At 35.9% G+C, this 12,428-nt stretch overlaps 1 protein-coding gene across 1 annotated transcript; it reads left to right on the top strand.

Annotated features, from left to right (window-relative positions):
• Positions 1-702: 702 nt before the first annotated feature.
• Positions 703-12,425, top strand: LOC103024398 (uncharacterized). Its single transcript, XM_049471068.1, has 7 exons — positions 703-757; positions 1,261-1,364; positions 6,003-6,099; positions 7,385-7,730; positions 8,478-8,591; positions 8,887-9,026; positions 9,802-12,425. Exons 1-7 carry the CDS (start codon positions 707-709, stop codon positions 10,027-10,029), a joined length of 1,080 nt encoding a protein of 359 aa, XP_049327025.1. The 5' UTR covers positions 703-706; the 3' UTR covers positions 10,030-12,425.
• The last annotated feature ends 3 nt before the right edge of the window (positions 12,426-12,428 follow it).

Consider the following 12,428-nt stretch of genomic DNA (forward strand, 5'->3'; position numbering starts at 1 on the left):
CAGACCACACGCCGCACATTACATCAAATTGTTCTGCATGGCTGTCATCCCAGAAGGGGGCCTCTTCTGAAGTCTGTACCCAAGAAAGCCTGCAAACAGTTTGTTAAAGACATGTCAACAAAGGACATGGATTACTGAAACCATGTCCTATGGTCTGATGAGTGGTTTAGACATTAATGGCTGTATATTGAGTTATTTTAAAGGGAAGAATAAATTCACACTGTCATATAAGCTGCACACAGACTACTTTTTATTGAGTGAAAGTGTCATGTTGTCAATGTTGTCCCACGAAAATATTTACTTAAATATCTGCAGAAATGTGAAGGGTGTACTCACTTTTGTGATACACTGTATTTTAATTTGAATAAAAACTGTTCATTCAGATTTACAGAAACGTGTCAATTTTCTTTTGCTAAAAAACGTGGGTTTACTGAACTGTTTGTATCTGTGTGACTCAACTACGGTAATATTTTAATGTCCTCATTTTGAAGTCCCTGTCCATTCAGTTTTCACAGAGAGTGTAACTTCCTTTTTTAGACAGACATACATTGTTTCTGCTGCTTGCAGCATTGCTATATGTTCCACCTGTGGCTTAATACCACTTCCCCCTTTCTAGAGAATAGCTTACAACCTGATGAGCTCACTTCTGAATACATTAAGAGAAGTGTCCTGCCCACTTCCTCAGCCTATTTCATAGCAGAATCCAATGCTTTTGTTAGAGACGACAGGAGTCTACCAAGACAGCAACATGGAACAGGTACTCAACAGTATTTCTTTTATATTTTATTGTATAGGTACAATATATAATGTTTATGTGTCTTGGGCAGTCAAGAAAATCATTTAGTTTGATTCAATTGTTTTTTCTGTCAGCAGCTTTTTGTTTTTTTAGTTCCAAATCCAAATCACTATTATAGTAACTACAGTTAAAAGTGGAAGTTGAAATAGTCAGTAAGTTGGTGGTATGTTTTTTAAGAAATATGCACTTAGTAAAAGAACTCTAAAGACAGTCTATAGATTATAGATTATTCAGTTTCACCAGTAGCAAAATTATTTGATTGAATATTAATGAGGTTTACGATGAAAAACAAGGTAGTGAATAGTAACTGTGCGTATTGGGGTTTCCCAAAAGAGTTTCAGTAATGACTATGTGACCATTGACACACATAAAACCGCAGAGCATTTCTCATTTGTTCATTTAAACTTCGCTTAACTCGGTTTAGCTCGTAATTTAATCACCTTTGTGCTGTTTGTGTTGTGTAGGGCAGTCTTCTTCGTGGGGGAGTTTCCCTCTGTCATTCATTGGTTGATGAGAAGCACTGTTACGAAGTGGAGAACGCTTTGACACATTCCTCCAGTACCTTCAGGTATGTAAGATCTGTCTACACTGCGTAAATGCTTTTACATATTTATACTTTATATTTATGTATCTGTTAAATACTTATTCAATGCCATCTAATAACTAACAATATCTGACATCAGCACCAGCACCTACCGAATTATCCGCTTATATTCTGTTTATAATAGGGGTGAGTTTAAAAACACATATTTATTTTTACCGGGTGTGAACATCATCTATTAGCAGAGCTAATGAGTCACCTGCAGTCAGTGGTTCCGAGACATGCCTTAGTTTCAGAAACACTAACATTAGCAACAAAAAATATCTTCCTCACTCAAAAGTTAATAAAGCCCACCAGCAAACAAGATGTGTCAGTAAATTTACGATATCTCAGTTGCATTTAGCAAACAAGTTAGCGTTAACATTTTCCACCTTAAATTCCTTGATGCTGAAGCAGTAGAAAGGCTAAGGTTGGCAGCAAGTTTCATTTTTTTCTCTCACTCAGTGTTAATAAAGACTGCTAGAGTTAATTAAAAAACATTATGTAACTGTTTTGGGTTAATTTTTCATGTAAACGCTAATATTTTAATTTAAATTTTTTTATTATTTTTTTATTTTAGATTGGGTGTATCTCTTTTACAATTGCAACATTAGTTTTCCAAGTTTCCACCTTAAATTCATTGATGCCATAGTTGTAGAGAAGCTAAGGTTGGCAGCAAGTTTTATTTTTTGGTCTGACTCAGTTTTAGTAAAGACTGCTAGAGTAGTTATACAAGATGTATCTGATTTTTTCTCAATTTTAAATCTCACTCACATTTAGAGAACAAGTTAGCGTTAGCATTTCCTCAGTTTTCCCTTTCACCTTCAATTTCACCTTACATGCACAAGTTTTATTTTTTCTCTCACTCAGAGTAGTTAATCAATATATTCCTCATTTTAGTACATTTAAATCTCATTTAGCAAATCATGTTTTCGTTCCACCTTAAATGCAGAAACAGTTGCATTCAGAGTGAAAGAAGATCAAAGAATGAATTCAAAGCCTTTTTCAAGGTCTTTTTTATGGCACTGAATTTTTGACACTGAAGTGTATGAAAGTTACAGCCAGGTGTACGTTTACATTACATTTACATTGTCTTGTTGTGTTATAATCACATTAAAAAATATTTAAAAAAAACATTAATGTAACCACCTAGGGTTAATTCTTTATGGAAACACTAATATTCTTAATAATGGTAGGTTGGGTTTATTTCTTGTACAATTACAACATTAGTTTTCCAAGTTTCCACCTTAAATTTCTTGATGCCATAGTTGTAGTAAAGCTAAGGTTTGCTCCAATTTCATTTTTTCTCTTACTCAGTTTTACTAAATTCTACTACAGTAGTTAAACAAGATGTATCTGATTTTTAGTCAATTTAAATCTCATTTGTGTTTAGAGAACATGTTAGCGTTAGCAAGTTTTCCCTTCCACCATAAATTTAAACAAATTTTTTTTTTTTTTTTCACTTAGTGTTACTAAAGCCTGCTAGGGCGGTTAAACAATATGTGTCTCATTTTTAGTAAATTGATATTTCACTCACGTTTAGCGAACACGTTTTTTGGTCCACCTTAAATGACAGTTACATTCAGAGTGAAAGAATAAATTCAAAGCCTTTTCAAGGTCTTTTTTTCTGACACTGAAGTTATGTGGAAGTGTGTAAAAGTCACAGCCATGTGTGTGTTTACATTACATGTACAGTCTTTTTGTGTTTTAGGCACATTAATAATAATAATAAAAATAATAATAATAATAATAATAATAATAACATTACTTGTATACATTAATGTAAACGTTTTTGGGGTAATCCTTCATGGAAACACTAATATTTTTAATAATGGTAGGCTGGTTGTAAAATTACCACGTTAATTCTCGGAAACTCTTTTAAATGGGAAGAAAACCTGTAATTACAACTGAAATATTCCTTAATTAATTAAATTTAATTGAATTTGGATCTGAGTCAGAATCAAAGTGATTCTAAATATCAGTGCTGATTTCCAGTCCTAGTTGATAACCTTTCTTATATTTATGAATTGCTGTGCTTAAAAACAGCATATACCACCATGGCTGCTCATCAATAAATCCAGCTTATGTTTTGTTGGATGTTTTGGATGCTGTGATGCCAGAGAGCCAGCACTCGCACCCTGGGATTGACCAGCTAAACCAGCACCAGATCAGCTTTAAGAAAACAACACAGTCTAGAATGAAAGGCTCTGTACCATCACATCCAGGCTAATTTACAGCTCTGGAGTAAAATAAAAACCACTTACAAATAAAGAGTTTCTTTGATTTAACCAAATTGAAAACCTCTGGAATATAATCAAGAGGAAGATGGATGATCACAAGCCATGAATTTTTGTACCAGTAGTGGCATAAAGTTATCCAAAATCAGTGTGTAAGACTGGTGGAGGAGAACATGCCAAGATGCATGAAAACTGTAATTAAAACCAGGGTTATTCCACCAAATATTGATTTCTGAACTCTTAAAACTTTATGAATATGAACTTTTTTCCTGCATTATTTGAGGTCTGAAAGCTGTGCATCTTTTTTGTTATTTCAGCCATTTCTCATTTTCTGCAAATAAATGGAATTTTTCCAAAATTTGGAATTTGATAGAATTGTCCGTAGTTTATAGAATAAAACATCAATGTTCATTTTACTCAAACATAAACCATAAAAAGAAAAATCAAAGAAACTTATTCAGAAACTGAAGTGGTCTCTTAATTTTTTCCAGAGATGTATAAGGAGGAACCCATCCTCCCTGGGTCAGACAACATGTAACTAAATGTTAAAATGTCATTATATGTCAATATAGGTCTAATATATTCAAGTGAACAGCCACACCAGCAATGAAAGCAGTCAGTTAGAGTATTAGTTAGAGTTAATTTAAACTTTGATTTGAAATCGGTTGTGAAAGTCCGATGCAGGTTCTAAACTATAGTTTCTCTTCAGTGGAAAATACTATAGACCTTTGAAATATTGATACAGATATTACTATCAAATGTTTGGGGATTTTGAGGTTTTTGGGGGATTTATGTTTTGTGTGTTGTGTTTGATCCTTTGTCCTGCTATTACATTACTGTGAAACTGTGTTGCGACATTAGTTATAAAAAGCACTACATAAATAAATAGGTTTTGGTTGGATTTTTACCATTGAGGGAACTTTTCCATAATTTACTGTAAAAAAAAAAAAAGGCGCCCTAGAGGATACACCCTACATTATTTTTTCCACGTAAATGTCAACCAGTCTTTTTTATCTTTGTCTCTTTTATGCCACTATATGCATCTCTGAAAAAAAATAAGGGATCACTTCAGTTTCTGAATCAGTTTCTTTGATTTTGATATTTATAGGTATATGTTTGAATAAAATTACCATTGTTGTTTTATTTTATAAACTACAGACAATATTTATTCAGAATTCCAAATACAAATATTGTCATTTACACACTAAGAAAAGTAAGTACAGATTTGTACTTAAAAGAGTACAAAGCTTGTCGCTGGGGCTGTACCTTATATTGAGGTACAAAAAAGTACCTTTCAGTGAAAGTCCTTTTTTGTACCCATGGTTTTTGTGCCAGTAAAGATTATAAAGATTAAAAACATTATCATCAACTAAATTTGGCTCAAAAACTTGATGATCCAAAATTGTCTGGCTTTCAAATAAAAAAATGTGCAATTTAAATATATATTGTTTATTAGTGCAGTGATGCAGAATACTGAATGTACCCTTTGGCTGGTTAAATGGTACAAATTTGTATTTATTGCTGTTAGAAATTACTTTGTACTTCAGAGGGAACAAATCTGACCCTGTAAAGACCAATATTGTACCTTTGAAGGTACAATTATAAAGAGTGTACCTTCGAGTACAAAAAAGTACTCATATCGTACCTCTATTTTTTAGAGTGTAGAGGATTTATTAGCAGAAAATTAGAAATGGCTGAAATAACAAAAATTACAAAAAGATACAGAGCTTTCAGACCTCAAATAATACAAAGAAAACAAGTTCATATTCATAAAGTTTTAAGAGTTCAGAAATTAATATTTGGTGGAATAACCCTGATTTTTATCACAGTTCTTTTCATGCATCTTGGCATGTTCTCCTCCACTAGTCTTACACACTGCTTTTGGATAATGTTGGATAAAATTCAAGCAGTTCAGCTTGGTTTGATGGCTTGTGATCATCCATCTTCCTCTTGATTATATTCCAGAGGTTTTTAATTAGGTAAAATCAAGGAAAAATAACATCAAGTGGTCTCGTATTTTCCCCAGAGCTGTATGTAACACAAGTCTTGTCTTTCTTTTCTCTCTTTGTAATTCTGGTGTTTTTGAAGGCTGAATGAATTATTTTATGGAAATAAAAGGGAAATGGTGGGGCAAGTCAGGTAGTGCATCCAGTGGATGTTTACTTTTTTGTCAAAAAAAGAAAAAAAAAGATTTAATACTTTAATTAAACATTTCTGTGAATAATGAAAGACAAAAAGTTTTTAAAAATCCTATTATTATTTTGGCCCTTAGTCACAAACCTCTAATTCCAAAATTTAGATACAATACAAATCTACCACAACAATAACCACACTTTACATTCTCTGACAGTACTAGTACTAAATGTCCTTTACCTCATTCATTCCACAGGAAGGGAGACATAGTCTCCATGATAAATAATAAGAAAACTCAGGACTTATCCCCAAAGGAGTTCATCAGCTTGCTAACTTCAGAATCTCCAATTCTGGTGAGTAAGTTCTTCCTGTTTGAATAAGACAACATACATTTTCCATTGTAGTAAACTGAACCAAATCCATGTACAGATGTTAGAGGTCCTTAACCAGCATTACCACAATCCTGCACATTCCACATTCATCAGTCACTATTCAAACACATCACACCCCTCCTCCAGTCTCTTCACTGGCGTTCAACTCTGCCAGCAATAAAAACAAATTTTACTCATCAGTGCATCTGTGACAGGGACTGTGGGCAAACTGTCATACTGTTCTGCTGCCCCTCGTTTATGGATGCCCTCCCTGGTCAACTGAGGAAAGGATTTAAAAAGGACTAAAAAACTTGTTTTATCAGGTCTTTATGACTTTCAATTAATCATTGAGTCACTCATTATTCCAAATGTGTATTTGTAAAATAAGTTTAATTGTCGTGTTTTGGTTTTATAGTGATGTTTTTTACTGCTTAAAAAATATTTCAATCTTTCTTCTTAAAGATCTTTATGACTCTTCTTAACATGTGGATTTCTAGGAAGTTTTCTATAATTTTGGTTTATGTTGATACTTTTTTACGTGTTGTACTTACATTAGATGTAGTAGTGCATTAAAATAAAATGCATTATTCTTATTATTATAGATTGACAGTTCAAGACATTAGCACAGTTCAATCATTATAGCAATCTGTTTTATACACTTAAAAGTGTATGTAAAAAGTTAAGTTAATACATTATTAAAAATGGCTTAGGGCCCTATCGTACATCCTGCGCGAGGCACGCCGCGATGCTCATTGCTATGTTGTGTATGTATGTGCAGTGCGCCACTGACTGATTAAAACCCTGATAGCCGTCAACAGTCAGCCGCCCAATCCTATCTTAGTTGTTCGAGTGGGGGTGTAGGCGCTCAGTGCTCATAGACCCCCACTCGTTACACACCAGTTTTTACATCAACAATAAACAGAATAAAGAATAAAATAACATTGCTGCTGTGAGGCAAGTGACAAACTGATTGGTTTATTTGGTTAGGCCTAAAACACACCCATTATTAATAAAGAGAATTAGTTCATGCCTTTTTTGCGCCCTCACGATACTAAAGACACACAACACATCCTAAATAAACTGCCCTAAATTGACCGGTGCAATATAGATAGCTAAAACAGGGCCCTTCAGAGTTGATAGGACAGAAATGTGCTTGCGCATGTCATTGTGAATCTAACAGCAGATTTTCACCTCAACTTTTTCATGAATTATTGTTGATTCATAACCCCTAATCTTGCTTAACTTGTTTTCAATCTTTTCCTAACAGACTCTACACCAAGCAATTATCGTCAAGGAAGAAGGACAATGCCCCGAGTCTGACTCCATCCACGCTTTTAGAAAAGAAAAGAGCACACTGAGCTTCCAGCTGGTAATGGTTAGAGAAGAGTGTCTGGAGGCAGAAGAAGAAAACGAAATTAAGCCAACTGAGTCCAGTTGGGAGAGTGATGACATGAAAGAGAAAGACTTGGTCATGGTGTCCATGACTGAGACTAATGTGGCAGTTGTAAGAGGAAGAGGCTGTGACCCTGAAAATCCCTGCAACAACTGCGGCATTACCGGGTGCAACGTCAGTGACATAATCATGGCACCAAAGAAGAGGGAGGTTACATCAGGTAAGCAAATAGTTATTTAATCAATGTTTATGTTTTTTTTTTTGTTTTTTTTTACGATATTATGGTAGAAAATGCTTCAATTGAAGAATGATACTGGAAAGCATTTTTATATTGTTCATGTTTAAAACATAATTAGCATGTAAGCTAGGCCATATCACCCAATGTTAATACTCAAACTAAAGCCGTGTTGGATTTATTTACCTAAGAAGTTGCATTAATTAATTAAGTAAGCAATAATACACAAGAAGGAGTGCTATAACATGTAACAGTGGCACTGCTGTGTTGCGATCGTAGGCATGAGGCTGAGGATGAGTTTCTTTGATTTAAAACCTCTGGAATATAATCAAGAGGAAGATGGATGATCACATGCCATCAAACCAAGCTGAACTGCTTGTAATTTTGCACCAGAAGTGGCAAAAATGTATTCAAAAGCAGTGTGTAAGACTGGTGGAGGAGAACATGCCAGGATACATTAAAACTCTGATAAAAAATCAGGGCTATTCCACCAAATATTGATTTCAGACATTTTTCATTTTCTGCAAATAAATGCTCTAAATGACGATATTTTTATTTGGAATTTGGGAGAAATGTTGTCCGTAGTTTATGAAATAAAACGACAATGTTCATGTTACTCAAACATAAACCTATAAATAGCAAAATCAGTGATTCAGAAACTGAAGGGGTCTCTTAATGTATTCCCTATCTGTATTTTATTTTATATTTAGTAGAGATTTGTTTTTTCTTCAGTTTGCAGCAAATCTGTATGGATGGGTGACGAAGAAAAAGTACAGGATGTTATCATGTACAGTCTACTGGGGACGATCCAAAGGCCATTGTATATAAGGCCTGTGTCCTTCTCAGGTAAGCATGCACGTACACAGATGTGCAAACTCTGTACATACTGTATGTTTTGATGAAAACATTCAGATAGTGTAACTAGATATAAGCAGAACTCCATCCCTGATGCAAAGTGATTGTGGCTCTGTGGGTCTGGGGACAAAGGATCTACTCAGTCTGTTTGTGAAAGCTCTGTGACAAAGTGTCAGTGTTTACTGACCAGTCCAGCTTGTCCTCCAACTACAGAGTTTGACACAAACTGTTTGACACAGAGTTATGACAGTACGAATTTAAAACTTGATTATAATTTGTCTTTCAGAGGACATCACCATCTACTTCTATCGTTCTAATATCCTTGAAGATCTGAGTAGAGGATCTCCTGTTGTACTGAACTTCACTGGCAGCACAAACTTCTTAAAATGCACACGTGTGAATCAGGAAGTAGGACTGACTGTTGAGGTATGTCATAAAACATTGATTTTTTATAGCTTAGCTCTTTGTTATTTAATATATGTAACTCTGTGAATAATGTTTTAAGTCTTAAACTACAATACTCACAATACTCATCCTCTAAGGGCCCTATTTTAGCGACCAACTGCACACCTCACAGCTCTATTTAGGGTGTCAGTGGGTGTTTGGTATGGTTAAACTTGGGTGTGTTTTGGTCATAACATGAAATAAACCAATCAGCGTGTCACTTGCCATTCCCTTTAAGCGGAAGGTGCGCTCTGACTTTGGCAGATTGGTATTTTAATGGTGCAGCATGGGAAAAGCAATGTTATTTTATTGCATTTTTATTGAGTGTGTGTGTGTGTGACAAGCATGGGTGTGCGTGTTCCTATTTTGGCAACCTCCTATAGTTCATCTCAGGGTTGACTGTCAGGGTTTAAATCAGTCAGTGGTGCACCACTGTTTTTTGTTGCCAAGATAGCAATATGCCAGAAACTTACCTAAACACACCTAACTTTTAGACCACCACATCCATCAGCCTAGATTATTCGAAAGCTCTGTCGATATTTTAATGGCTCAGGCGCAGGGCAGGAAAATAGACGGTTGGCAGGGTGTAAGATAGCAGCGAGCATCGCAGCACGCCTTGCACAGGGTATGAAACAGGGCCCTGAGTCTCTCTTAGCCTCTCAAGACTGAACCCATTTGAGCCCCACATGTTTTATTTACTAGGATTATCATTGTCTCTGTAGATGATTATTCTTGTGCTTTATGTTCATTATTACAGTCATATGAAAAGGAAAAGCTAAAGGATATCTGTAAAGATGACCCGGTCACATGGCCTTTCGTCTTCTACATGAAGACCAGGAGGGACAATACTCGCCTCTTCGAGTCTGCTCAGAACAAAGGTTGGTTCATCCGGACCGAAAAACCCCAAGTTTCTGTGTGGGTGGGAAATCCAACAATCAGAACCCAGGAAAGATTCTGCTTCCTAATCTACCCCAAACATAACTGAGGGCGTTTCTTTTTCCAGTTGGTCTGTCCAAGGCAGACTGCAGTATTTTACTGTGGCTTGCAAAAGTATTCATACCCCTTGAACTTTTTTATAGTTTGTCACTTTTAAAAACAACAAACTTAAATCTATTTCACTGAGATTTTAAGTGACAGACCAACACAAAATAGCAAAACCCAAACTGATGTGAATTTAAAATTATGCATGGTTTTCAAAAATTTGATAAAAAAAAAATCAGATAAGTGTGTCGGGCAAAAGCTCAATGGGATTCAAATTTGCGGAGTGCACAACTTATAGTTGCCCTGTGGACAGATCCTCCCACCTGAGCTATGGATTTCTGCAGCTTCTCCAGAGTGACCATGGGCCTCTTAGGGTATGAATACTTTTGCAAGCGCTGTGCCAAGATGTTTGTTTTGTATATTTGAATGAATCTTACCTGACTTTTGATAAACATGAAATAAGGAATTGTGTAATTCAAACAATTTGTGAATTAGATCAGAGGTGAAACATCTGGTAAATATGTATGATTTTGATGTATGACTTAGCACATTTACAGATGTGAAAACAAGTTCACCTCACCTTCACCAAGTTCCAAACACAGAAAAGCATGGTTAAGATGCATCATTTATTATTAAAGTAGTTAAAGTTTATTAAAAGTCAATATATTTTTTCTTTTACTTATTCCAGCTTTTAAGCTCCATATTTGCTTTTTTATTAATAAACACCTGTAGACCTGTAGACAGCTGTGCCAGCTGAACGTTATTCTGGTGGTAGCCTAGTTTGATGATTATTTTTATTATTTTCTTAATGCTAATTTTTAATTCAGTCAGTTAGTCAAAACATAATACAGTAACTAAGCTGAAGGCTGAGAGAAGGAAAGAAGGAGGAAGATAAGGAGGAAGATGGGTGCGAAGTTGTTTGACACACAGGTAGAGAGGAAGTGAGGGTTTATATGGTTTATATATGGCGGAGAGTGGGAGGAGTAAGGGCGTGGATCAATCTCCATTTTGCTTGTATTTCCCACACCCTTGAGCTGGAATAAAAGGGGAGGGGGCAAACTCAGAGGATTTGGGCCAGAGTTCAGGGGAACTTTCTGAGGAAGATGATGAGGGTGAACCAGTAAGGTGAGCAAGGCAGACGGACAGTGGAGATCCGATTAATTATAGCAGAGGTAAACTTTTAAAGTACACAGGGTAGGGAGGTTGACGAGGACAGAGATTATTACGAGGAGGATGATGACTGTGAGAAGGGTGAAGAATGCGAGGAAGAAGATGATGATGATGATGGTGAGGACAAGCGGCTCATGCTCGTATGTCCCTGATGAGCAGAGAAATTTGATGGTGATCAGGGAATGGTGAGGAGATTCGAAAAGCAATTTTCAAGACAAAGAGCAATTTTAAAATCAATAGCAACTCGAAATTGCAAAATTGACTTAAGGTGTAGTAAAAATAATTGTAGCACAGCTCAACCTCTGAGGCGGAAAGGGTCGCAAAAAAGGAAAGATTTATAAACTTTTAAGCAGAACTGGCATGTTGCAGCTAATAACGAAAAATAGGGTTCATGATTTAGTGGCCTTTAAAGCCCCAAAAGGACAGGGGCTGCTGTGATGCACGGTGTGGGTGACAGAGGAAGCCAGACAGGAAGCTCTTGATGGAGCGGCAGGGGCCAGGGGCGTGGCCCAGGAAGGAGGAAGGTAGAGGCATCTGAGAGGGAGGCCGGTGGGCAGGTGGGCAATGAAAGGAGGGGAAAGGGGAGTGCCCTGGCTTACTGGAACACTCAGGGTTCCTTAGTGTAGCCCTGCTGGGTGAAATATACTAGTGCTAAGCACTGCTAACCATGGCTAGCGCTGCTGCTAACCACGCTGTTAAAAAAATATTGGAAATTTAAGCTTACTATAAAGAAACGGAAGCGCTTTACTCATTGAATAAACAGTTGTAATTTTTTTAAAGAATTACAGTTTTGTTTACATAGTTTAGCTTGCCTTTACAGCTCTCGCCATCCAGCCGGTGTGTGTGTGTGTGTGTTGATGAGGACTGAGGGTAAATATTTTTCTGTAAAATATGGTTGAAAAGCGTCCTTGAGTTTCTAGAAAGACGCTGCAAAAGTGAAACTTATGTTCACACATACAGATTCTCTGAACATGCATGAAAGAGTTAATGTCTGGTTCTTCCATAGAAAAAGGAGCTGTTTTTGGATCTGAAAAAAAAAACAGCATTGCATAGTTTCCCAGAGATAGTTAAGAGCTGATGGTCAAAATTTAGTAAAACTGCTATTGCAGTAATGAGTAGTTATGTATCATAGCACTTTTTATTCATTTTCATTTTAAAGTGTATTGTTTATTTTTTATTTCAATGACCCTTTTTTTTCCTTTGCTGTTACCTGTGTAGCATGTTATATTCTAC

Source organism: Astyanax mexicanus, chromosome 23, assembly GCF_023375975.1.
Source record: "Astyanax mexicanus isolate ESR-SI-001 chromosome 23, AstMex3_surface, whole genome shotgun sequence".
NCBI lineage: Eukaryota > Metazoa > Chordata > Actinopteri > Characiformes > Acestrorhamphidae > Astyanax > Astyanax mexicanus.

What these genes read in the sequence shown, in the direction of transcription:
- LOC103024398 (XM_049471068.1), top strand. Translation starts at nt 707, where the DNA reads ATGCTTTTGTTAGAGACGACAGGAGTCTACCAAGACAGCAACATGGAA. An exon ending in CTTCAGAATCTCCAATTCTG is followed by an intron (nt 6,100 to 7,384) that starts GTGAGTAAGTTC and finishes TTTTCCTAACAG; the next exon opens with ACTCTACACCAAGCAATTAT. An exon ending in AAGTAGGACTGACTGTTGAG is followed by an intron (nt 9,027 to 9,801) that starts GTATGTCATAAA and finishes TCATTATTACAG; the next exon opens with TCATATGAAAAGGAAAAGCT.